The following is a 27,490-nucleotide window of genomic DNA, read 5'->3' as shown; positions in this document are numbered from 1 at the left end:
AAAAAAAAAAAAAAAAAAAAAAAAAAGCCTTTCTCTTCATTTAGTAATATTTGGAAAGCTTAGCAGTACTCTAGATCAAATCACATAATTACTTCAAAATGTTACTGTCCTTCTAGAGTTAAGATCTAAACCATATCCAGTTATGTGATCCAACTGATTAGGGTTTTTATTCATTCTTGTTTTAATTTGCAACCCTGTTTGTGGAAGCTGTTAAGTATTTGCCAGTAATGGAGTAATACTACCTAGTTGAGCTTTGCTGATTTGATTTCAATGAATTATTATTAGTTTTACTTTTTTGGTTTTTTGAGACAGGGTTTCTCTGTGTAGTTGAGTCTGACCTGGAACTTACTATGTAGCCCAGGCTGATCTCGAACTCACAGCGATCTTCCTGCCTTAGCCTCCCAAGTGCTGGGATTACAGGTGTGAGCTACCACGCCCGGCTTGATTTTAATAAATTCTAACTGTAAGTCCTGTAGAAAAAAGGAACTAACAATGATACTAGCTTGATTAAAAGTTTATTTTATTTTTTGTTTTTTGAGACAAGGTATTACTGTGTAGTTCAGGCTGGTATTGAACTCACTATGTAGCCCAGGCTGGCCTCAAACTCTAAGTGATCCTCCTGCCTCAGCCTCCCAAGTGCTGAGATTACAGGCATGTGTCACCATGTTCAGTTTAAAAAGTTTTTTTTGAAACCTCATTCCATTGAGTTGCCTTACTGCATTCAACTGAGCAGATTTGTATGAAGAATCTTATTGTGTACGTTTTTCAAGCATCTCTTAAACTTTGAAGTTTTATTATACTTTACTGGTAGTTGTTACTGAAGAAAGCAAAATCTTCAGCCTGGGGGATGTAGCTCAGTGGTAGAGCACTTCCCGAGCATGTGTATTGGATTTAGTCCCCAGCACACAAAAGAAATTAATAAAGGAAGCAAAATGGTCTAGTTTTTATGAAAATAGCATTCATATTTTTGGAGGTAATCATTTTTACATTTGTGGAGTCACATACATCAAGAGATTTCACATATGAAATTTTTATGGTTTGGCAAAAGAATGAATAAAGGGTCGAGCAATATAAGTTCTAGGCCAAGCTGTTACCATAATAAATTTTAATCACAAGTCAGTCAGCCTCTCCAGATCACAGTTTTATCAGTGATACCATCCTCACTAATATTCTCTAACTGTATTTTAACTTATAAAAGGAATCAGAGCTAATATCCCCCCACAAAAAAACCAACCTGTTCCAACCCAAGAATTGTTTACAGTCATTTATGAGTCATGACAGGAATGGCTTTGCTTAATCCAAAAGGGTAAGATACCCAGTGTATGCACAGATGATGCTGGGATGTGAGGCCTGTAAGCAGGAAGCCCAGAGATTTATGTCTCCATTCAGCTTGGAAGATAGCGTGAAATGGAAATAGGAACATAAATAACCAGGACATTTGTTGTTTTTTTTGGCAGATGAACCATATTTTATTGGGACTAACTGCTTCTTGACTGCTAGTTCTAAACTTCATGTGTTAGGAAGAAGATGAGTAATTACATTTTTGGCATGATAGATTGTTACAAAATGTTGAAAACTGTTTAGTAACACAGCTTAAAATTTCACATCCCAACATGAAGGTGATCTGTTGTATGATATCTGGTGACTTTAACCTATATAGACAAAATGCTATTTTAGAAGTGAAAGCCAGAGCTCTTTACCTAGATTCATGTGCAGGATGCCTACCACACAGCTAGTACAGAATTTACTGCCTTAGGGAATGCACCCCGAATATTTTTATTGAACAGAAAACTAAAAACTAGAATTTTAAAAAATATGTACTTCATTAAAGCAATATATGTTCACTAAAGAAAATTACAAGAATTTTACAAGGGGCCAGAATAGAAAAAGAAACAAATTCAAAATAAAACAGAATAGCTTTGTATTTCCTCTTAGTCATTTTCCTCTGTGGTTATGTTTTTACTCAGTTGTGATTGCTTATTCAGCCATAAGCATTTTCTTTATGGGGGGGGGTCACTGGGGATTGTACTCAGGTCCTTGTACTTGCCAGGTTATTTCCTTTTTTTTTTTGGACTGGGGATTGAACTCGAGACCTTGCACTTGAAAAGTGGGTGGTAGAACCACTGAGCTAAATCCCCAGCCCAGGTTATTTCTAATAGTCACATTAAAAAGTAAAAAGGGCCGGGCATGGTGGTGCGCGCCTGTAATCCCTGCACTCAGGAGGCTGAGGCAGGAGGATCTCTGTGAGTTTGAGACCAGCCTGGGCTACATAGTGAGTTCCAGGTCATTCTCAACTACATAGTGAAACCCTGTCTCAAAAAAACAAACAAACAAACAAAAAAAGGAACAAGTGAACAAAATTTACTTATCCTCATATATTGGAAAGATTATCATTTAAACATGTAATCAAAGAAATATTGATGAAAGGTTTTTTGTTATATTATAACTTTTTGTACCAAGACTGCTAAATCTGGCATATATTTTACACTTAAGCACATTTCAATTCAGATGTGAAATTTCGAAGCACTTACTCTGTATGTAGAGTTTATAAAAGAATAGATTCACAAATTCAATTTAAGTTTCAGTTAATTAATTTCCTCGGTTATACTGACCCCATTTCTAGCACTCTATAACTACAGTTGGCTAATAGTTACTGTATTGAGCAGTAGCAGACCTTGATGATCGGGGATCCTTTTTCATGATTGAATACTTTTAGGTGATGATAATATGTTTACTTAGTATCGATTATTGTATTATAGGCCACTCTTAGTCACGCTTCATATATTATCTCTTTTAATCCTACACTGACCCTGTAAGATACTATCCAAAATACTGTACAGAGAAATTGGTTAATTTGCCTCTAACAAGACAATTATTAAAAAGTATTACTATTTTTTGATTATAGGGAGCTGTGCATTGAGCTATATCCCTTTATTTTTACCCCTTGTTATTTTTTATTTTGAGTCAGACTCTTGCTAAGTCCCCGTGTTTCCCAGCTTGGGCTCAAATTTGTGGTCCTTCTGCGATAGCCTCCCAGAGTCCTGAGATTTCAAGTGTGTGCTACCATGCTTGACCTATTACTGAGTCTTGAACCCAACTCTGACACAAAAGATCATGCTCTTAACCTCTTTTCTAAACTATTTTAATTACTGACCTACCAGTAGATATTTTAATTATTGTTAATTTTTAGCATTTGCAATCCATGTCAGTAACTATATGAACATAACCTAGTTACATAATAAAGAATTCAATGAGAATACACGTGTTAAACATTACTAAATATTTCCAAAATACTGTATCTACATAAAGACTGCCTTCCTTCCTCTCCTCTCCCCCGTCTCCCCTTTCCCTTCTCCCTTCTCCCCTGTCCTCTTTCCCAGGCCCTGCACATAAGATTTTATTTCTAATAACAGATTCTGTATTTCTTAATAACCAACACTAAATATTTTCAATCTTTTTCATCTTTCTTAGTCTAATTGGGGAAAACATCCCTTATGGGTTGGTGCTTCTTTGCATGAGGGTAGTGTCTACCATATCATACTACATTATGTGGATTTACAGTCATGGTTTGGTAGTATTTTTTTTAACCTTTTTCTTTTGAAGTATAACAGTACAGAAAAATTCACATATTGGAATTACACAGCTTCTTGCATTAATCAGCTGGACACACCCAACCAAGCAGTACCCAGGAACATTACCCACACCCCCAGAAGCTTCTTTGTGCTATGTTGCAGTCATTACCTTCACCCACACCATTGTAACTTCTGACACTCAGAATCACATTCCATATATGATGCTTGAAAGCTGAGTTGTCACTTTTCCATATACATATTGATATTTTTATCATGCAGGTAATATGTTCTTTTGTTTTTTTAAAAAAACACTAAAGTGAACAGAGTACTGTACATTTTAAAAAGCATATATTATTCCCCTAGTAAACACTTCAAATGTTTTAATGGGATTGTTTGAATATAAGAATGTTTTCTTAAACTCTTAATTTACTAGAAAGGGAATTCTGCAGACCAGGAGGTACTGATAAAACCATTGTTGTCTCTTTGAAGCTTTTAGAATTTGTATAGACCTGAGGTTCTCAAGTTTCAGTCTTTAAGACTCACCGGAGAGACTTGTTAAAATGCTGCCTAAGGATTCTGATTTAGTAGGTCTGGATTGGGCCCAAAGAACTGTATTTTTAACAATATCTCAAGTATCTAACTCAGATAAATCATGTGAGCTGTAAGAGGGTCTTAATTTGTATCACTTAGTGCTTCATGCTTGGCATATATTAGACATCAGTATTTGCTGAATGAATGAGTATTTTGAAATTATTTATTATTTAGACCACAGTGAGAATTAAAAAAAAAAACTTGGCATTGTCTGATCTACTATCCCCTTGTAATGGGTCTTGGAGGGCGTTTCTAAAAATCAAATTCCTTAACATTTGCATCAATAAAAAGTCTATATTCTGGGCCGGGGATTTAGCTCAGTGGTTCCGCTGCCTTGGAAGCACAAGGGCCTGAGTTCAATCTCCAGTACCAAAAAAAAAAAAAAAAGTCTATATGCCAATAAAAATTATAAAGTATCTTGACAGACTTTTTTTCTGCCTAAGAAAAAAATAATTGTTTTTAGTCATCACATATTTATTTTGCATCATTTTACAATGTGTTGGATTGTGGTAAATGTGATAAACAAAATGGCTTGTATTCAATAAAATATTTTGCTTGAGATTAAGTAATAGGTCCATTCACTTTTCTTTTCACAATAACATTGTTCTTGATAACCACACTGGAAATTCACTCAATTAAATAGTCTATGATGCTTGAATGCAACTTCAAAATGAAATAGGGGGATGTACTAAATAAAGTACATGGTCTTTTATGTGGGTGAGACACTACATAGTTGAGACTGACCTGGAACTCACTATGTAGCCCAGGCTGGTCCTGAACTCATAGCAATCCTCCTGCCTCTACCTCCCGAGTGCTGGGATTACAGGCGTGCGCCACCATGTCTGGCTTGTTTTTAATGTGTGTTTTGAAGAGCATGCTAGCCCATGAGCACAGGCTTTTGCATTTCTACCAAATGGATGCCATTTACTGGCTGTGTGACTTTGAGGAAGTTATCATTATTTTTCTGGACCTAGAGCTCTTCAATGTTTCCTTCTTTCTTTCTGTTTAAATTTAGATTACCTATTTTTCAGGAAAGGTCTTTATTTTTTATTTCCTTTATTTTTAAGACTGAAATAAAAGCCAAGTAATATCTTTTCATTTAAAAAATAATATTAATTTTGCTAAATTTGAAATATTAATCATGATTGTCTTTTAAAGTGTTTTTGATTTGTTTTCTGGTTTTTTGTATGTTTCATTAGGACATGAAGGATCAGATGTCAACTTCATCTGTGCAGGCATTAGCGGAAAGGAAAAATAGACAGGTGAGAAAATAATCAGCCAAAGGAAATGCATGCTGGGATATTTAAGATGCTGGTCAACCAGGTATCATATGATCAAAAACAAGACCTGTGCATGCTGAACCTGGAGTGGCACGGGCTGATTTTGTGAAAGTCTAGTGTGTTAATCTGCATTTTGTTACTGTAACAAATACATGAGATAATTAGCATATAAAGAGAAAAAAGTTATTTTGGTTCACAGTTTTAGAAGTTGCACTCCATGATTGGTTGTCCCCATTGCTTTTGGACCTGTGACAAGACAGCATGGCAGCAGCACAATGGCAAGACTATTCATCTCATGACTGTGGATGTGAACGATAAAGGAAGACGACGGGATTGGGGTCCCAGTGTCCCCTTAGAGGCATGTCCCCAGTGACCAGAAAACCTCCCACTAGGTCAGTGATGGCAAACCATTTAGAGACTGAGTGCCCAAACTGTAGCCCAAAACCCACTTGTTTATTGCCAAGTGCCAACACTGCAATTACACCTGAATACGAAGTTTCATTTATATATTTATTTATTTCCTCTTAAATTCTTTTATTGGTACATTTTAGGTATACAGTACATTTACATTCATCATTGGGAGCCTGTACCTTTACATGATGTATCTTGGTTCTTATTATTCCCCCTTCCCCTGCCATCCCTTCAAAGCCCCTCACCCCCCATCCCGCTTTGCAAAGCCTTTGTTTCCATTTATTTCTTATCATATTTTTTCCTTTGCCTTCTTAGGAAAGTTGAGGTTTTAGTTTAGAAAAAATAACAAATACAAAATTGAGTAACAGTTTTTAGTGATACAAACAGCTTTTTATTGAGAGGTAAAAGTTTGCGCTTGACATGCTAATGTGAACTTTGCTGTTGTATTTATGCTGATAATTTGTTAAACTTTTGCTGGGGCGACTTGGCAAGTGTGTCAACAGAGACGGCTCTTTGTGTTCATCAGTCTGACCCTCAGGAATATGTTCTGTTGGGAAAAAAGATGGAGAGGGCGCCAAACACTGGAAGATGACCCTTGGGGTGGGGTGGGGGAGCAGAGAAAGTGCTGGAGAAGCTGGAGCAGCATAGTACTATGTACCTAGCACTAAGGCTGACTCTGCTCACTTGAGCACCTGGAGAACCATTTCTTAAATTTGAGGCTCTATGTCATTTCACTCATGCCCTAAAATAAGATTTCAAGCTGTACTTGGGAATTCAGTGCATAGACTCACTTTACTCATGCTATGTCATGTACACTATCTAGAGAATAAAACATTCACATTAAGAGTAACAGGACAGGCATTATCCACTACATTGTCACAACTATTTCAGTTATTGTCAGTGAAATTCATATATGCTCAAGTGCAAAACTAGTCAGCTGTGGCCATTCCCTAGCTTCTTAGAGTTAGAGCCAGATGAAATGACCTAGCTGTAGTGTTACGAAAAAAAAGCAAAAGCAAGGGAGTTTGATATGAAGAACAAAATAGAACAAAACATTTGAAAAATGAAATGTAGGGAGAAGAAAATGGAAAAGTTGGGTGACATTTGTAGACTACTTCTTCAAATATTGGAAGACTCATTTTCAAAATTAAGTAGTTCAGTAAACATCCATAGGTATAAAGATTTATACTATGAACTACTGAGTTGAAGTTAGTAAAAACTAATTGAGATATTTCTCAAGCTAAGAAGCTATTGAATGAATCATTGGAACTTTTCTGGAATCTGAACAGAATGTGGTTAGAATTAAGTGATTTAAAGCAAACAGCATCATAGCTGTTGACAGCAGTGTTTAGCAGGCTGACCAGGTGCTATGATTTCAAAAGTGTTCCCTAAAAGCCATTTGTTAAAGGCTTGGTAACCAACTGGAAGGTGGTAGAATTTGTCCATCTAACTGTCTGTCTGTCTAACTTATAATATCTAAATGACTTTTAACAACATTTACTCTATGCTAAGTAGTGTATGTAGATCATGGGTGTTGTAGAAAAAATAGCCTTCACTGTGGAGACTGATAGAGCCCCAGTTCTCTGTCCACAGCCTAATAGTACACCATACCCTTTTTTACGACCCTGAAAAAATTATCACAAGCTCCAAGTGTCCTCTGTGGAGGTTTCTAGAATGCCAGATCACAATGAGCAAGATCTTTTCAGTCTTGATAATCCTAAGACCAGGTCAGGACAGAACCACCACAAAAGGCCTTGAGTCTGCTTCACCCCAGAGACAGTCACATCTGTCCTCTTGAGTGGTGCCCTGGGCCTCTCAAAGATGTTCTGAAAAATGCTTTTCGTAACGGAGCATCTTAGGAGCTCTTCTGATAATCTGAGAAGCCTGGCTTTTAGACAGAATCTGTCTCAGAAAGTCAAGAGGAAGCCGTGTGGGTGTGGAGGAGGGATGTGAGGCTGTTGGAGGGGTTTTCAGACAGGACCCATTGAATGGTCAGTCTTTTAATAATGTCAGAGATTTTTTTTTTTAAGACCTAGTACAAGTAAAGGAACAAGTACCCAAGTACCTTAGTTGTAGCTCCTGTGAGTCCTGATGCAGGGCTGGTCTGACAGCTGTTTAACCTGTCATAAGGTGGGAGCCTGGTCCAAACCAGCCACCACCATGGAGCACTCAGATTCCTGCTTTGGCTGTAAGGAAGACCTTCCAAAACTCCATTTCTGGCTACATACATCTTTGAATTAATGCTTGAGACACCTGACCTGGCCTGTTGGAGACTCCTGTTGGGGCCAGCACATGCCCAGATTGTCAGGGCCAGGTTTCCTTGTGTTCATACCTGCCTGGGAAGCAACCCCCAGGTATTCATAGCTTACATTTCTGTTCAAGGGCATTGAGTTTTATATAGGCATTAAATCCAACAAACAGATGGTTCTGTGCTTTCTATGTATGAAGCATACCTTGTCATTCTGCGGAGGTCACCCCAGTCCCCCGTAAAGCCCAAAACTTCCCTGGGTTATCCTTTAATAATAGATTTCGGCCAGGTGTGGTGGCGCATGCCTGTAATCGCAGCACTTGGGAGGCCGAGGCAGGAGGATCGCTGAGTTTGAGACCAGCCTGGGCTAGTGAGTTCCAGGTCAGTTTCAACTACATAGTGAGACCCTGTCTCAAAAAAACAAACAAATAATAGATTCCAAATCTGTGGAACCAGTCTAACTAGACCTTTGGATCCTGGTTGCTAGGAAGGGCTATTCTAAGAAACTATCATTACATTATGACACCTTATAAAGATGGACATGTATTGATTTAACATAGACATTTATTTGCATTTTCAGGGGACAAAGCTCATGTGTGAGTCTCATAGAAAGGTGAAGACAGAGAGGGCCTATCCTGGCATTCCTTACATTGTACCACATGTGAAAGTCTGGCCTTTTCCTGTCACCCTGATATGTCACTTATTCAGAGACAGTACCTGCTTATTTCTCTTGACTCTTTTCGTCTTCACTCATGCAGGCACTGCTTGGTGACAGTGGCAGCCAAAACTGGAGCACTGGAACAACAGATCAGTATGGACGCCTTGATCGAGAGCTGCAGTTAGCCAATTCCCATTTCATTGAGGAGCAGCAGGCACAACAGCAGGTACCCAGAATACAGCCAGCCAAGAATGGGAGGTGGATGTGGGACCCCTGCCCTGGTTCTTTCTGCCGGTCAGAGCGTTTGTTGCCTAATGGTAAGCAGGTTAAAGTAGAGCTTGTCTTATGATTGACTGTTTCAAATGGGTAATGATTGTATATTTATATATAAGATTTTTTGGGTGGGGGTGTATCGGGGATTGAACTCGGGACCTTACATTTGCGAGGCAGGTAGCAGAACCACTGAGCTAAATCCCCAGCTATATATAAGAGTTTTAAACCTGGAGAGTACCGCTGAGCATGATGGTACACACCTTTAAACCTTGTTACTTGGGAGACAGACATAAGGACAACTTAGTGAGACCTGTATCCAAATTTTAGAAAGAAGACTGAGGAGATAGCTCAGTGGTAGAGTTTAGCACGTGTGAGACCCTAGGTTTGAGGGCCAGCTCCTCAAAAAACATCAAACAAGGGCCAGGGATTTAGCTCGGTGGTGCCGCTGCTTGCCTTGCAAGCGCAAGGACACAAGTTCGATCCCTAGTACCAAAAAAAAACCAAAAAACAAAACAAAAAAAACTTTATAGCAGAATGTTGGAGAGAAACATGATTGCTTACGTCTCAGGAAAAACAGCAAAACAGACATCCAAACAGACAAGGCCTAGGATTTTTGAAAAGAAAACAAAACCTTACATTTTAATCTGTATATTAGATTTTTTGTTCAACAAAGACACTTTGAGAAAGGTAGAGTCCCTTTTTTCATGCATATTGTTAGTTTTTTTTCCATTACACATAAAAACAGTTGTTTGATGGAGGTTTGACAGGTAGAAGGAAAGTGAACTTGGTTATGTCTGTGTTGTTGCTTTTGATATGTAGCAGGAAGCTAATGATAATATATGTGTGGATTTGAGGATCATCTGCCCATTAGGACTGTTTTTAAATATTGTTTTGTAAATATTTGTGGAAGTTATGTGTTCTGGTCCCTTAGCATGTCTGCTTATAACCAGTTGTTTACTCATATTGCTGTTAACAAAACCAATTCTTTTATAGAAAGTAGGTGGGATGGAACACAATTAAAAGGCAATATTTGTTTGCCAGTCAGTAGTTGTCCTTGAGGTAACCTATTGCCACAGGCCCTCCTCCAGATTGTCCTTTAGGTGGAAGAAAAAGACTCAGTGTGCACAGTTTTCTCACATCAGAGATTTGCCAGGCTCTCTTGCATTTAAGCTGCGGCAGTGTGTTGCGGATTGAGACCTTGATCTTAGCAGTGGGCTTCTTCCCAGATAGCCCCTTGATTCAGTGGTCTTCTACATGTGTGCTTTTGGCTATTATCTGACCCCTTATTGGCCCTCAGCCAACCAGAGTAAATCTCTCTTGGTGATTTCAAGCCCCACTGACTGTTCACAACTTGGATCAGCAGGAGATATCAGTAGTTTGACAATCCAGCCTTTTGAGCAGCGTGTACTCAGAGGCGACGGTCTGGTCCTTTGATTTCTGGGCTTTGCTTCTGAATGTGAATTGTCCCAAGCTGGCAAAGAAACTAGCAGCTGCTACAGTGCTGGGCTTGGAACCAGGTAAGATGGATTTTAATTGCTTATTTCCCATTTCTCTGGCACCAGTTGATTGTGGAACAGCAGGATGAGCAGTTGGAGCTGGTCTCTGGCAGCATTGGGGTGCTGAAGAACATGTCCCAGCGCATCGGAGGGGAGCTAGAGGAACAGGCAGTGTGAGTATTGAGACGCCCCTTTTGCTGCAGTGAAATTGGAGGGAAAACCACCCCTAAAAGGCCTGGAAGTTAACATGGCTGGTAAAACCAAAAGCTATTTTATTTGTAGCTGCACTTTTATTCGGTTGCACAGACTAGCCTCCAAATGAAGCAAATCTATTGGATAAAATTGTGACAGGGCTTAAGTAAGGTTATTTTCATTTTTTATTTTTTTGTACCGGGGATGAAACTCTGGACTTTGTGCTTGTGAGGCAGGTGAGATGTCACTGAGTTAAATCCTTGGCCCCTGTGAGGTTATTATTTTTAAACACCTCAAAAACAGACCCAAATTTCTCTGATACTTGAAGCATAGTTATGAATGGGAATATAAAACAGATGTGACTGCAACCTGTATATGTTCTGAAGAGGGTGAACTAGATGAAGGGAGATCCAAAAGGTAGTGTTAGGAGCTGTCTCCAGGACTCCTGGTATACTGAACAGTACTTTTTTGTCATCTTAACTTACTACTTTATGAAAAAACTTACAAATTGAACTCCAGTTAACAGCAGCAACAACAACAACAGCAAAACTTCCCTCTTAAAAAAATAAGGAAACATACTTTTTAAGTTCCTTAAGATTAATGTCTTTTGCATTAAAGTATGGTAGCAGAAACATTTTTATTTATTTATTTATTTTTTGTACCAGGAATTGATCTCAGGGCCTCGTGCTTGCCAGGCAGGCACTGTACCAGTGAGATACATCCCCCGCCCAGAAACAACATTCTTAAATGCTACCACATGATATCTTTACCATTTTACAAATTATTTTCCAGAAAAAAAAAATAAGACAATCCACCAGGATATTTTAGAAACTCTCCTGTTATAGTATTATGTTCATTGCTGTACATTCATTCACTCTAGATTCTTACTGGGCTCCTGTTCTACACTAGGTACTCAAGGAGACCTTATGGGATAGGAGTGAACAGCATAGATACTGTCTTTGCCATTGCTAAAATGTGGTAAAATGAGCATTGTATAAATGAAGGCAGGTTATTAAATGATGACAATAAAGCAGGAAGGCCTTGACTTAGCCTAAGTACCCTGAGAAAGAAGGGTTTAACTGAAACTTCCAGGATGTGTAAAGGCAGCCAAGTGAGGCAAGAGTCAGTGTTTGTGTAGGGAGCTGGCAAGGGAGTGTGTACCAGGAGGAAGAAAGAGCACCTGTGAAGATCTGGGTGCAAAAGTGAATGGAGTATGTGTGTCTTTAGGATGGGGATTGACAGGGGTATGGCAAAGTCCAAATAGGGAGGTAGGTCAGCATATAAGGAGGCAAGACTTTCCTTCTAAGCATGATGAGGGACTGAGGAGGTCATGTTAGGGAGGAGGGTATCATAGTTTTTGGAAAGACCCATCTGTATGTGATGTACATGTGTGCCAGAGTGGAGTGTAGGTGTAGGATGCTGAAGCAGCAGGAATCTAGACACAAAGATTTTCATTTCTAGCTACAGTGGCTACTGGCCCTAAAATTTTGGTTGAAATGGAAGGAAACTAATGGTTTGGGCTACTTTGTTGGTGTGACAGCATGATAATAGAGAAAGCCTCTCAGGCTTCCAGTTACAGATGGACAGTTGAATGCACCCCTTATCTCCATCCCCTCTAACATCCACTAAATGTCAAAGGAATTCTTTTCAAAGCATAAAACCTATAGGGTCATGCAGCATGAAATAAGAAACAACAGTCATAACACTTTAGATTTAGGAAGCAGGTAGATGACCCGTTATGGACTCAACAGGCCAGAGAAAGCTGAACCCCTGCTATCCATGAAGGCCACCAGGAAGCAGTGGTCACAACCCCACACAGCTGTGAATAGCATTTATTCAGTAGTTAAGTGTAAATGCTGAATATTAATCTAATCAAACCATCATGTGGTTATCAGGTGGTGGGAATCAAATGGAGAGAAGGCTAAATCCTAAGCTATGATAACACTGAGTCAGTAAAGTCAAAAGAGAACAACCAAGTTTTCAAAAAAGCTTATACAGACAGCCATTTGTCTCTTTAAAGTGGTTGTGTATATAACTCTGGTAAAATGTAAATTAAAAGGAAAATACATGGGTATGGGACTTAGCCCCAGTGCTGTCCAGCATGAGAGCACAGGCCACCTGCAGCTGTTGAGCAGGTGGACCGTAGCCAGTCTGAGTTCAGAGATGTGCCCTGACAGCAAAGTGCACACCGGGCTTTGAGGTGAGAAAGTGGAAGGCAGCTTATTGATACTTTTAATATTGATTACATGTTGAAATGATAATATTTTGTATGTATTAGACTAAGTAGAGTATTAAAATTAATTTTGCCTGTTTTAATTTTTTTTAAAATGGCCACTGGAAGATATAAAATGGCATGTGTGACTTGCATTTTGTTTGTATTGGGTGGCATTGAGTTAGAATGGGGCTAGAAGCTTGGTCAGTGGGAATCCTTGGCTGAAGGTTGAATGATGTGCCTGTTTTGTCTGCAGTAAGAACAGCCATACCCAGCAGACAAAGGTAGCTCTTGTTTGTCAGTGTTTGGCCCTGCCTGGGGAAGCTTGCCAGCTGCAGGGCCAGAAAGCTGCCAGGATCTCAGATGCACTGAAATGTTTTAATTTGCAAACTCAGGTAAGGCACAAAGACTTACTTATTTAGTTGTCAATGTGATTTTATTTAATAGTTGGCTTAATGAGGAGCTGTTCACCACAAATCGTGCAGTACTCTCATGTGTCCTTTGGGACCACATACCAAGACCAATAGTTTCTAGCTGCCAGTGATAGTGTCAGAGTTAATAAGGCCTTTGTAGTAAGAGCCACAGTACTAATTGATGTGTTAATTTTAGCCTCAAAACAATCATGTATTAATCAAAAGTTGAGAAGTCTGTAATGTGCAGTAATTTATGAAATAAACACTGCTGGAATAAGAGTATGATATTTCAGTGTTTTTTCCCCACCACACATTGGACAGCAAGTACTAGAAGTCTCCTGGGGCCCTCTGTGAGCAGATGAGGAGGTGCACACACACTACCAGGGATCTCATTCTTTCTGATTATGATAAAGCACAGAGTGCTTTGAAGGAGAACAGATCAGATCAAATTGCATTCCTTAACTCACATTGACATGAAGTGCTTTTGCATATTTCATGGCCTTCGGAAGCACCCTGTGAAGGCAGTTGAGCTGGTAGGATACCCATTTTACAGGTGAGGAAACAGTGAGTGGTAGGGTGTCTTATCATGGTGTAGAAAGGTTGCTAGGGCCAAAGCCTGGCTGTCTGACTTCACAGAGCTTGCTTTCTACCACACTGCTGTGCCACTGAGTTTATAGTATTGTATAGGGAGGTCCTCACTCTCTCACCTGTGAGTCCAATTTCTAGAAACTCTCAGCTGGGTGGTGGCACACACCTGTAATCCCAGCACTCTGGGAGGTTGAGGCAGGAGGACTACAAGTTCAAGCCAGCCTGGGCAATTTAACACCTGTCTCAAAATAAAAAAGGGATAGGGATATAGCTTGGTGTGAAAATCCTGGGTTCAGTTCTCTGCTTTAAGAGAAAAGAAAAGAAGGGTGGGGGATTTAGCTCAGTGGTTCCACCATCTGCCTTGCAAGCTCAAGGACCGGAGTCCGATACCCAGTACCCCCCCACCCCCCAAAAAAAGAAAAGAAAAAAATTTAGGAAGCTCTCCAAGTTACAAATTTTTATTTTTATTTTTTTTTAATTTATTTATTTTTTTGGTACCAGAGATTGACCTCGGGTCCTTGCGCTTGCAAGGCAGGCCACTGAACCACTGAGCTAAATCCCCAGCCCCGATAATTATCAAGTTCAAGCCAGCCTGGGCAATTTAACACCTGTCTCAAAATAAAAAAGGGATAGGGATATAGCTTGGTGTGAAAATCCTGGGTTCAGTTCTCTGCTTTAAGAGAAAAGAAAAGAAGGGTGGGGGATTTAGCTCAGTGGTTCCACCATCTGCCTTGCAAGCTCAAGGACCGGAGTCCGATACCCAGTACCCCCCCACCCCCCAAAAAAAGAAAAGAAAAAAATTTAGGAAGCTCTCCAAGTTACAAATTTTTATTTTTATTTTTTTTTATTTTTTTTATTTTTTTGGTACCAGAGATTGAACTCGGGTCCTTGCGCTTGCAAGGCAGGCCACTGAACCGCTGAGCTAAATCCCTGGCCCCTCCCCCCCCTTTTTTTATACAAATTTTTAAATATGCAGCAAGCTCATGTTACAGGAAAACCTCACCTGAGCTGATTAAATATCACTTGTTGTGGTTTTCTCTGCAGAAATATGTTTGATTAAAGGACTGTCCCAGGCCCTGTTGAGGATATTGACAAATATAAAGTGTATATAGCTTATCTTATTAAAAATACTCCAAACTTAAAAACATGTCTTGTCCCAAGGATTTTAAATAATAAGTTGGGGTCCTGACTCCCAGTATTGCTGTTTTAGGTTTTCTAAAATGGAGGCCTAGACACTGATTGAATTGCCAGGCCAGTGCTTTGCACAGGTCTTGTGCTTACTGTCTGACTTCTGTTTCTGTTTCCCTCTCTAGCATGCTGGATGATTTCTCTCATGAGTTGGAGAGTACTCAGTCTCGTCTGGACAATGTGATGAAGAAACTTGCGAAAGTGTCTCACATGACCAGTGGTATGTATGTTTAAATCTTGAGAGATTGCACTCAATTATGGAAACTCTGTGAGGGTTCCTCACAGTTGTGACCTTGCAGATCGCTTTCCTGTGGGACATCTGTTTGAGACACTTTGGGATCAGAAAATGGAAGGTGAATGTGTAGAGTCCTTAACTCCTACATGTGGCTATAACTTGAGAAAAGAGCCTTGTTCCCCCTCTGTGTTTAATGGTTTTTCTCCCACCCCTTTCTTCTAGTTCCTTGTCAAAATAGGGAATTTACTTACAGCAGTAATTAAGAAGCCAGCTAGTGTTTCTCCTGAACTGTTCTTCTTTCATTGATAGAGAAACGTCTACTATTTCAGAATAAGGTGACCTTTTAAATTTAGTTTAAATTGTAATATTTAAAGCCACAGTGAAATGTGATGGGGATGACAAAGTAGCAGGTTTCAAATTAGATGTATTCCAAAATGTGTTTTGTGTTTTTTGATTACTACAAGCCACCTCTTGATTGCATGAGAAATAATATATTTAAATAAAAGAAAATCCATTATCTCTTACCTGGTGGAAGGGAGGAACTGAGACTCCTGGAGGTATTCAAGTGTTCTTGGCTTCCCTGTTGCTTAACACCTCATTCTTCTGCTGGTTTTCTCCTACTTGTACTTTTTGGGTGTGTGTGTGTTTGTGTGTGTGTACTGGGTATCGAACTCGGGACCTTGCCCTTGTGAGGCAGGTGGTGGAACCACTGAGCTAAATCCCCAGCCCTGACATGTACGATATGGTGTTTACTTTTCAGCAGTGTGACTCGTGGCCAAGTTACATAACAATTCTCTTGGACTCAGTTTCTTACCTAGAAAAAGAGGTTGAGGGCTAGAGGTGTGGCTAAGTGATAGAGCCCTTCCCTAGCCCATTTGTGCATACAAGGCCTAAGCTTTGATCCCATCCCCAGCACTGAAAAAAAAAAGATTTCTACCTCTTTGGATTGTAGGGAGGTATAAATTAAATCATATAATAATGTAAATGTGTATGACAGTGTCTGCTATGTATTAGTATTTAGTAAATATTTTTAAAAATTCTGTAAAAGACAAAAACAGACTAATTCCTACCTTTCAAGGTCATTGTGGGAGTAAATTAAATAATAATGTAAAAGTGTTTAACAGTGTTGTCATATATTAGCACTTAGTAAATGTTTAAAAATATCATGAGGCAACAGATTGTCCTAAGGGGCAAAGGACTTATCAAATTCAAAGCAAAGGGAAGCTCATATCTGGAGTTATTTCCTCCTTTTTCTCCATGGGCAAATACCCTTATGCTCTTAACAGGCACTTCCTTGCCTGAAGCTGTGCGTGCATAGGAAGCGAGACCAGCTTCGTCCTCACACTGAGGCTTGCAGAAAGATTTACAGAGTCTTCTCTCTGGTTCTCTCTATTCTCTTCCACCCCACCCTTCTACTTAAACAGAAAATGTTGTAATGAAGTATTATATAAGCGGCTTAAACACCAGACCTCTCACCATTGTATGTATTAGTTGCAAAGTCAAGTAGCTACTTCAGCACTGGTTTTGTTGGGGAAGAGCAAGTGAACAAAGATGCACTGTGTCTTTGTTTCCCAGCTTTCTGGGTATGAATAATTTAGAATAAAGTACTTGCATTGTAATAAGTGCCTCCATGTGTGTAAGAAGCACTGAGGCTGGCTTATGCTTTATTCTATGTTTTCCCAAAAGAAAAGTTTGGGAAGCAAAGTAAGAATTTTGGTTATATTTGTACAAGAAAAAGAGCCAATAGTCTGAAAGGCCCTTCATTTTGAACAGGTTACCTGTGTTTTCATTTTTATCTTTACTTGCTTCCAAAAGAAATACTGTTTACAGGCCTCCTCTTGGTGCCAGCCTCTGCTTCAGTTTTTCAATCAAACAATTTATAATTGTCCTTGTTCTCTACTCTTAACTTTTGGTTAAATTCACTATTTTCAGTTAAACCTATATATAAAGGAAGCATGTGAAAACACACTGGAGTTTGCTTAAGTAGTAATGAACGTGCAACCACAGCTATTCAAGGGCAGAGTCCTTCCTCCCCTCCCTCTGGCTGGCTGCTTCATGGGAGAAATCAGCAAAGACTACACTGCTGTGAATCACCCAGGAGAGACATTAATTTTACCATTTTTCTACCCTGTAAAATGCATTCTTATGAGTGATGCTGAGATCCCCCATTTTCCAACATTCTGTTTATTTTATTTCTTTAAGAGAGGAAAATATATTGAGAAAGAAAAAAAACGCTATAGGGCAGGGGATTTAGCTCCGCGGTTCGGTGGCCTGCCTTGCAAGCGCAAGAACCTGAGTTCAATCCCCGGTACCAAAAAAAAAAAAGCTATTACTGGAGTTCTCTTTGTTCCTCTGACTTTGAGGCAGATCCTGAGCTTGCAGAGTCAGTTAAGGACTAAAGTCAACTGTGATCTGAGACTATTAAATATGAAATTCCAGAAGTCCTTCCTAAGTTTTATTTTTATTTTACTTTATTTTATTTTTGGTTTTTTGAAACAGGGTCTTGCTTTTTAGTTCAGGTTGGCCTTAAACTCACTGTGTGGACATTGAGGTTGATTGCGTGTCCTGGCTGTCGTGAACAGTGCTTCAATACTCGTGGGAGTACAGATGTCTTTTCAACATGCTGACTTCATTTCCTGTGGGTATAATGTATATCCAGAGTGGGGTTTCTGGATTGTATAGTAGCTCTATTTTTAGTTTTTTGAGGAACCTCCTCCTGTTTTTTACAGTGGCTATACAAATTTACATTCCCAACGTTTGTTATTGTTTGTCTTTTTGATAATAGTCATTCTCATCAGGGTGAGGTAGTATCTTACTATAGTTTTGTTTGTTTAATTCTATTTAAAAAGTTTTTTTCCTGGTATTGGGGATCAAACTCAGTACCTTGCACTCAGTGACTCAGTGCCACTGAGCTAAATCTATGGCCCCCTACTGTGGTTTTAATTTTTATCCCTTTTCACCCTTCTTCCTTGTCCCAGCAACCACAGATCCTTACTATCTCCATACGTTTGCCTTTCCCACCATGCATATAGTGGGGATCATATAGTATAGAGCTTTCTCAGGTTGGTTTTCTCCATGCCTCTGACAGCTCATTTATTTAGCACTGAATAATCCATTGTCTGAATGTAACACCGATTATAGTCATTCCCCTTTATCTGTGGGTTTCAAGATCTCCAGTGGATTACTAGATAGTTGTGACTCAGCATTAGGGTTACTTGAATACATGTACTGTAATGCCATTGATGTGAAAACCAAAACAACTATTAAGTGAATAAGAGCCGTGGTGACTAAGAGGAGTAGCATATACAGTGTAGATGTGCTAGACAAAAAGATTCACTTCCTCAGATGGGACAGGTAGAAGAAAATGCAGTTTCATCATTCTCCTCAGAAGAATGCACAGTTTAAAATTTAGGATTGAGCCGGTGTAGCGGCGCATTCCAGTAATCCCGGCACTTGGGAGACTGAGGGAGGAAGACTGATTGAGTTCAAGACCAGCCTGGGCCACACAGCAAGCTGAAAGCCAGCCTAAACTACTCAAAGAACCAAAAATAAAATTAAATTAAATTAAAAATTGGGAAAGATTTCTGGAATTTTGTATTTAATATTCAGAACACAGTTGACTTTAGGCAACTGAAGTTGTGGAGAGCAAATCTGTAGATGGAGGCCACTATCGCATTTATCCATTTGCCTACTCAAGGACATCTTGGTTATTTCCAAGTTTTTGCAGTTAGGAATAGAGCTGCTATAAACATCCATGTGCAGATCTTTGCGTGGAGGTAAGCTTACAATTCATTTGAGTAAATAACAAGGAGCATGATTGCTTAGTAGTTATGGTAAGAGTCTGTTTAGTCTTCTAGACTCTTCCAAAGTAGCCAAACCCCCAATTTGCATTTCAACCAGGAGTTTGTGTTGCTTACCTTCCTTACCTATATTTGGTGTCATCAGTGTTGGAAGTTTTGGCCGTTTGAATAGGGGCTTGCTGTTTTCTCATTGTTGTCTGAACTTCCAATTCCCTAAGTGACATCTGATATTGAACATCTTTTCATAGGCCTACTTGCCATTATATTAACTCCTTTGGGTACGGTATCTGTTCAGATCTTTTCCTCAATTTGAACCAGATTGTTTTCTTATTGTTAAAATTTAAAAGTTCTTTTTACATTTTGGATTTTATCAGATTTGTCTTTCACAAATATTTTACCCCAGTCTCTACCTTGTCTTAGTCTCTTGACAGTGTCTTTTCCAGAGCAGAAGTTTTCAGTTTGTCTTTTGTTTGTTTGTTTGTTTTTGGTACAGGGGATTGAACTCAGGTCCTTGAGCTTGCAAGGCAGGTGGTGAAACCACTAAGCTAAATCCCTGGCCCAGTTTCTAGTTTTAATGAGATCCCAATATCAAGTATCTCTTTTATGGATAGTATCTTTTGTGTTCTGTCTTAAAATCTCCCAAGGTCATTAAGGTGGAACAAGATGGTTAGAGTGTACTGGAGTTGATTTTTTTTTCCCATCTTCCATGTTAGGCTCTGATAAACCTCAGCAGGTTAGGCTCTCTTAAAATAGTTTTCCCAGAGGATGAGCACTATTAGGGATAAAATCTCTAGCCTATTTCAGAATTGTTTATTACCCCTCTGAGTTCCAGAAGCAAGACAGTATTTTTTCCCCACATTCATTGAGAGCATCTAGTTGAATCTCTGGAGGTAAAACTCATAGAAGTGTGGTGGATCGCCTTTAACTTACTGTCTTACTTTCCTTTCATTGCTGAGACAAAATACCTGACACCCAAGGTTAAAGAAGAAAGATTTATTTAGCTCAGCTTGGAGAGGTTTTAGTCCATAATTGGCTGGCTCCAAGGCAGGGTGGCATGGCAGAGGGGCGTTGCAGAGGAGAACCAGTTCATGACATGCAGAAAGCAGCTAAAACAAGCAAGCAAGTTCCTTAAGAGTATCTTTCTAAAAAAAAAAGAGTATCTTTCTGCCCCCTTGTCTTATCCAGACTACTTAGGGCAAGTAGCACTCCCGCCCTTAATTCTAGTGCCCTTGAACCTAGCATTGCACTAAGAATCAATTCCAGCCTCACAGTAGATCGAGCTACCTCTGAAAAAGCCCCACCTATGACCACATGAGGCTTTCAGGGGACATCTAGACACAAGCCATAATACTCTCCCTGGTAGCCATGTCTGCACTGAGCCTCCAGTGTTCCTCAACTATACTTCAAGTTTTCCTACCTATGCCTGGTTTTGGTGGAGGTTGTTGTTGGTGGGTTTAGTCTTGGTTAAGTTATGATTCTCCATTTTCCTGTGAGTTTCTCCATCATTAGTAGCAGCAGTCTACCATGGACTTCGCTTTTCTGAGGGATCTAAGAATTGATTTTTCGGTGTTTTAGTTGTTAGGACAGTGTAATAAGTTCGAAGTTCTTTTCATGTCAGACTGGAAACTGGAAGTCCAGCGTCTTTAAAGAGATGAAAGAATGCTAGATATACAAGTTTTTAGGACCACTGAAGTGAGAGTTAAGCAAGTTAAAAATATCTGTGATAAGCCAACTCTGTCTCTCCACACCCTTTGGAATAGTCCACCTTTAGAAACGGAATGGATAGACTTGAAATATTTGTCCAAAGCACAGTTACTAAGTGAGTTTCTGGCACGTCTGAGATGGTGATCATTTTTAAGAAGGTATTTGTGAGCTGGGTATGGTGTTGCATGCCTAATCCTAGCTACTTGGCAGGCTGAGCAGGAGAATTGCAAGTTCAAAGACAGCCCGGGCAACTTAATGAAACCTTATCTTAAAATAAGAAATAAAAAGGGCCAGGGATGTAGCTTAGTAGTAGAGTGCCCCTGGGTTTAATTCCCAGTGCCACACACACATACACACACACACTCACACACAAAAGCAGAAAGGAGGTGGTAGGTACTTGCTTTAATTTGGAGGCAGTTATCTCGGCCAGTTCTAAGATTTTTATATGCACAATATTTAACATAATTCTAAGTACATGTTTTACTTTGTGGAAAGTTTTGCAATCTGTTTTATCCTTCTTACAATGTGATTCTCAAAGCTATACTGTATTAAAATCTGCTGGCTTTCTAATAAACCTTTACATTTCTGTGTAAATGGAACTCTTATTCTTTATGGTTGAACTGCATTTTCCTAGGCTAGTGAAATTCTTTTACAGTGGACCCTCGAGTAATGACCAGCCTGACATAGGAACAACTTGGGTTATGACCAGAATTTTAGTTTTAACTTACAACCAAAATCTTGAGTTATGACCTAAATGCCAGCCACTTGTGCTTTCAGATGGTCTCAGATACAGATTTAACCCTTAAAGAGTTCTGGAAGTATTATTACAGTATTCTTTTCCAGTGTGGGTTTAGTTGAGAAATCCTGGGCCAGTGTCTCTCTAAGGACACTAAACTCTGCCTATGTACAGGAGAGAGACTTTGAAGGCTGTGGAGAGGAGCTTGGGCCTTCATTGACTAACTTGAGTTACAACCAGACCTCGGGAATGAACTAAGTTCGTAAATCAAGGGTCCACTGTATTTATCAGTCTGACCCTCTGTAGAAGACATTGGACTCAACCTATGGAGAGACTGTTCTCTGCCTCTCCCCAAGGTAGGGAAATGTCCCTTGGACCCCAAGCATGGGCACTGAAGTGTGTGGCTGTGTTTATGTTGTTTCATTCTCACAACAGCCCTGTGAGGTAGCAGTTGTAGCATTAGAAATACAGGGAGGATTGCAGGCCAGCACAGGTATTCCTGGCTTGAGTGGGCTCTTTTGTCCTGTGGGCCCTCCGTGCTCCCGGACACTCAGAAGGACTTCAGTCACTTTGTGCCCTATTCCTGCTCTTCTAAGTTGTTGGTAGGGTAGAAAGTTTGAGAAAAGACATTGTACTTTCATTTATAGATGTGCTTATACATTACTATAATGTGGTTAGTTAGTGGTTAATGAACCTTACTTCTTAGTTGAATAGATGTAGTGTGAAATTATTAATCATGCGCTCTTACTGGAGCTTGCTTTTTCAGCTGTTCATTTCCTAAAATGACCAGCAGTTGCTTTCATCTTCTTTTTATCCACTTGCAGTGTTCACTGCGAAAAGAACAAGATCATGTTGAATTAAATGATTTGACTTTGGTGGGAGATAAAGGCATATGGGCTTTGATCAGTAATTCCAGTGCCAGCAGCTTTCCCAGGGATGCACTAACTACCAACAGAAAGCGAAGGTCCATGAAACCTGGGAACTCAAAGCCTGCACTTACTGGGAAGCACTTTTCAGGGAAATGGCAAAGCAGTGTTTGAGTACCAGGCACGGAGGCAGGCTCCAGATCCTGTTTGCACCCTTTTCTGTTTAAAAGGTGCTCATATCCCATGCCTGTGTTTTGGGCAGTGTAGAATACCCAAGAAGGCTAATCTTCACATCCTTCCTTCCAGATCGGCGCCAGTGGTGTGCCATAGCCATCCTCTTCGTGGTCCTGTTGGTTGTGCTGATCCTCTTCCTAGTGCTGTGATGGCGGCTGCCACTGCAGTTCCTCCTGCCCAGGAACCAAGGGGAGGAGGAGAAACAGCACACTCCATCAACTCACATTCCTGTCCAGGAAATCTGCCCCGTGCAGACTTTTCTCTGTGTGACTCTACATCTGAGACAGCTCCTCCGTCCAGCACTGGAAGACCACAGGAAGAGGAAGAAGATGACCACACTCCTGACTAGATGACAGAAGCCCCTCTACCTGTCCTGTTTGAGGACAGCCAGCTACTGCTTTGCCTTGCTGGACCTTGTTCCCGGAGGAGGGACTGTGTCATCCCGAAGAATGAGGAGGCCCACCAGTGTCACCATTGCTCATCCTTCCATCGAGGGCAGCTCTTTCTTCTGCTCAGACCCTTCCCTGCCCAGATGGGCACTGGTGTCCCATCGAAAGAAACCCATTAAGAATGTGGCTGCTGGGTATGCTGCATTTCCCATTGCTGTAGAATTTCATAGTCCCTGAGAGCTGGTTATTGATGAGGACAAAAGGTTTAGAAGCAGTTTATGACAGAAAATACAGAGTTTCATTTTTCAGGGATAAGTTCTGAGATAAAATTGCTTTTCCAGGTGCAATGTGTGTGTGTGTGTGTGTGTGTGTGTGTGTGTGTGTGTGTGTGTGTGTTAGGAATAACTAATGGAAACTAGTGAAACACCTAGGGCTGAGGGATGCTAACAGCTTGTGGCTTGATAGGAACAGTTGAAAAGGGCAGAGGGACCTGCATTGATTGGCACAGCATAGGGAAGAGGTGATGATGTCGCCAGAGCTCAGGACTCCATGTTGCTGCCCGAGGGATTCCCCCAGACATGCATCTTGCAGTTTTAGAGTGACCTTTAAGTTTGTTGTTAAACAGCACAGCACCATGCTGGGATGAACTGGGACCCTGGGTCCTCTTTGACGTTTCTTTATTCCTGTGGCGCACTATACACTGGGGTATGGGTTTGGAGAAGTTAGTACATTTATTATATTTACATGGAAACCCTCATGATGCAAAAAGGCTAGACCAGCCCCCTGGGCCGGACTTATCCTGGCAACTTGGTTGTAGAACTTGATTCTTTTCTTCCTTAAGGTGACAACTTTATCACCCATTTAGATAACTGAGCCAATCCAAATTTAAAGTTAAATGCTTTAATTGAGCTTAAGTAGCTGAGACTGCTGAGACACTAAAAACTTCAAGTCTCTGATGACTTTTGCCATGCCTCAAATGTGCACATATATATAGGATATTTTTTATAACCTCCCTCATATATAATTTGATAAAGTGGTGGTTGGATCCAGAGCCAGAACTCGGTGGTGAAGGCTTTCAATCTCTCTTCACCACCGTTTGCACTTGGAAAGAATAGCAACATCTGGATAGAGCTCAAGCTTTGACTTTCTTGTCTTTTTGTGCATTCCTCAACGTACTAACTTTTCTGTCTCTTAACAACTTTTTGGTTTTGTTTGTATTTCTTGTGGTTTTGTTTTGGGATTTTGTTTTCTTGGCCCCCCCCTGCCCTTTTTATGATTTGCAATGGTGTGCTTGCCTGGCTAACTTTTAAATTGCACTTTTTAATAAATATCTAACAATTTTTTAAAGAAGGATATTTTATCTTGTTTAGGATCATTGTAGGTAAGGAAATTTGCCTGCTGATGAAAGCTAAAAGCAAATTTATAAAATGGAAAGAGGGGTTGACATCCATGTTTACATTCATCTCTAATTTTTGATATATTAAACAAGTTATTTTCAAATTAGGAAAAAAATATGACAAAGGGCTTCAAAGGGATACTGAATTACTTATGTTTTAAGACAAAGTTTTAAAACCTGTTCAAATAATCTTCTATAAATTTAGACCAGAGATGATCCCTTGCATTAAAATATAGTAGAAGTCTTCCACTAAAAATAAACGCGGCTTTTCCCCCCAAGTACTATAATCCATACTCCACCTTACAAGAAGCAGCTAGCATCTCAAAGAATTATGAGTCCTCCATTTAAAAGCCATGTTATTGTCATGCTCTTATCAGATTGTGTGTCAGGGCTGATGAGAGCACAGCCTGGTCACTAATGAAGATACTCCCATTAGTTCAAGGATCAAGTGTTGTGACCCTGACCTTCATTTTCTTTGATATGTTTTGAATTATCATTCTGATCTCACTGATATGAGGCATTTACTAAACTGACTGCTGTAGACCTGACAAATAAGCTGAATAGGGAACCATTTAGAAAGATGAAATCAACTTAAAATACAGGTGTTCTCTGTAGTGTGCCATCATGTTCCTACCTTTGGCTGATTTATTCTGGCCTGGTCCTCCTGGGCCCTTGCTGGGCTGTTCCTGCAGAAGGTCCTCTGTTGGGGTTGCAAACTGGCAGCCAGAGAGAACAAGCCAGGGGACCTGCATTTATTTTCAAGGACAGATATTTCTTTAGTGATCCAAGGAACTTAAGTGGTCCCTTCATCCCCACACTGCTTAAGTGCCTCCTGCTGGAAGCTGGGTCTTCTGCACCAAGTTTCCTATTCATCATTTTAAAGAACTGGCAGAATGTGATGGGTAACAGAGAAAGAGCTCACTTTATGTTCACTGGAAGAACATTTTGCTTAACTGATCTGGGGATGGATAAGATAGGAATGAACTATTGAGAAAGTTTGCCAGAGAGTGATTCCAATCGGAAAACCAAAATACTTTCAGTTCTTAGTCCTAATTTTTGGTCTTTGTGAGGACTGTGAAAAATCACAATTCTGTGCCTGCTCTGGACTGCGTGGCAAATGGAATCGAAGTGTGTGATACAGCGTGTGTGGGTGGTGGCGGGGGGGGTGTTACATGCGGCTCTTCTACAATTTTAGAATTCATGCCAGAGCTGGAGGGGGTAAATTTGGTAACTTGCCCATTATTCTCTGCTGTTAGCCAGAGTTAGACAGACTGATGGGTCTGGTAGCCAACAGCTTGGCAACCTCCACTCCTTCTCACCTCGTGCGATTAAGGGCTGTGAAAAGAAATCTAGTCTAACCCAACAAAAATCTGTCTCTGTTAAGTGTTTTACCTTCTGTGAGTAAAGGTGATGGAGCCAAGATTTTTCTTTCGGTAATTTCCCTGGCTATAAAGTGAGACCAGAGGGACATCTATTCCCTGTTACCTTTTTAAAGAATTCATAACATTTGAAGATCATGGAATTGAATGATAAATGTGAGTTGCATTTCAACTCTGTAGACTGTACTGTTGGGCTTCATCTAGTACCATAGGATGAATCTGTAAACAAAACAAGACCAGACTGCCCAGAAAGCATGTTCTAAAATATCGAATCGCACTACCTCTCATTTCCCTCTCTCTTCCTCTCACTGGCATTTCTGCCCTCCCAAGTTTACAAGAGTGCATATATTTTTCTTTTGTTTAAAAAGAATGTTCTTTGGGCTGGGATTTAGCTCAGTGGTTCTGCCTCCTGCCTTGCAAGTGCAAGGTCCTGAGTTCGATCCCCGGCATCAAAAAAAAAAAAGAATGTCCTTTGCCCATCAAGAATGGAGAAAGGTAAAATCAAAAGTCTCCCAGATTTATTACCCACTCTTGTCAGTCTGCACTTTCACCAGGGTCAGTTCTGGAATTCAGGACAATAAGGAGAGGCCTTGTAGGCAACCAGGACACAGCTACTTGCTCCTCCAAGGACCTTTGCTTCCAGGTAGGGGAAGTTTAACCACCTGCTGTTACTCAAGCTCCAACCTTCAAAAAATACACTCACACTTACAAAGGTCTTTCCCATGCGAGGCCACACTGATCTTTTGTGTGTAAACACGGGGGCCTTGTCGCATGTTAACCTGGTGATGCTTACTGGGAAGCTGCTCTCTGGTGTTAAGTCCAGAAAAGCAAGAGAGTTTTGAGTGCAGCAGAACAACCCTTCATCCCTGAACACCTTCCTGTGAGTGCTTGGTGACCCGGAAAGGGGCAGGGGGCTCAAAGAGATTGGACCTCTGTAGGTGTCACCTTGCTGGTAGACTCAGGGATGTGGGTGCTTGAGCACAATATCTTCTTGGAACAATTACAGCTCACCCCAGTGGGCACGGGAGTCAGTGCGCTGCGTTCTGGACAGGGTCATCTGGAGCCCACATAATTTGAGACAAGTTAAGGCACTTAGAGCTGACCTCAGTGACAAAAGGCTTGGTGATTTTTTTTAACCTTTTAGATTATCACTAAACTCTGGTTTTGTCAATCTAGGTGTATCTGGGAGGTCTTTATACATCACAGTCTCTACTGATTTGGTGATGGGGGAGCAGGATGAGGAAAAAGAAAAGATCTTGGTTTCCCTCTTCTTTAACTAATATGTTGGTGCTATTTTCCTTCCAATGTGACCATTGTCCAGAAGCGCCCTTCCTGTGCTTGTGCAGATAGGTTCATTGTGCTGAGACTTTGAGGGTCCCCAGTGCCAATCCTGCTCCTTGGGTTTCACATGAATGTTTCGTGGACCTAGATTACCAGTTCTGCATAGGCTTGCGTGAGAAAGTGTATTTCACAGATTTGTTTTTTAAGGTTTTGAGTTACCAGACTCTACTTGGTTATTCAGGGGATGTTAGAAGTATGACTACCTAACTTGTTTGTTGACCGAATCTCTTGGACCCCTTCCCAGCAGCTCTGCATCCTGCTCCAGCCAAGCTTTTGTCAGACCTGGGG

General features: G+C 40.3%; 1 protein-coding gene across 1 annotated transcript in view; it reads left to right on the top strand.

The window, feature by feature from the left end:
- The window catches only part of Stx6 (syntaxin 6), a 45,822-nt gene extending 19,553 nt beyond the window's left edge, over positions 1-26,269 (top strand). The window contains exons 4-8 of the mRNA XM_010630284.2: positions 5,363-5,425; positions 8,861-8,986; positions 10,596-10,702; positions 15,248-15,342; positions 22,770-26,269. Of these exons, the coding sequence (XP_010628586.1) occupies positions 5,363-5,425; positions 8,861-8,986; positions 10,596-10,702; positions 15,248-15,342; positions 22,770-22,846 (468 nt within the window). The 3' untranslated portion in view covers positions 22,847-26,269. The remainder of the gene's footprint in view (positions 1-5,362; positions 5,426-8,860; positions 8,987-10,595; positions 10,703-15,247; positions 15,343-22,769) is intronic.
- Positions 26,270-27,490: the final 1,221 nt, after the last annotated feature.

The sequence above is a fragment of the Fukomys damarensis genome, unplaced genomic scaffold (assembly GCF_012274545.1).
Source record: "Fukomys damarensis isolate Sample0158 unplaced genomic scaffold, DMR_v1.0_HiC HiC_scaffold_11, whole genome shotgun sequence".
Lineage (NCBI taxonomy): Eukaryota > Metazoa > Chordata > Mammalia > Rodentia > Bathyergidae > Fukomys > Fukomys damarensis.
The sequence above is the reverse complement of the archived record's forward strand: the minus strand, read 5'-3'. Positions and strand labels throughout refer to the sequence as shown.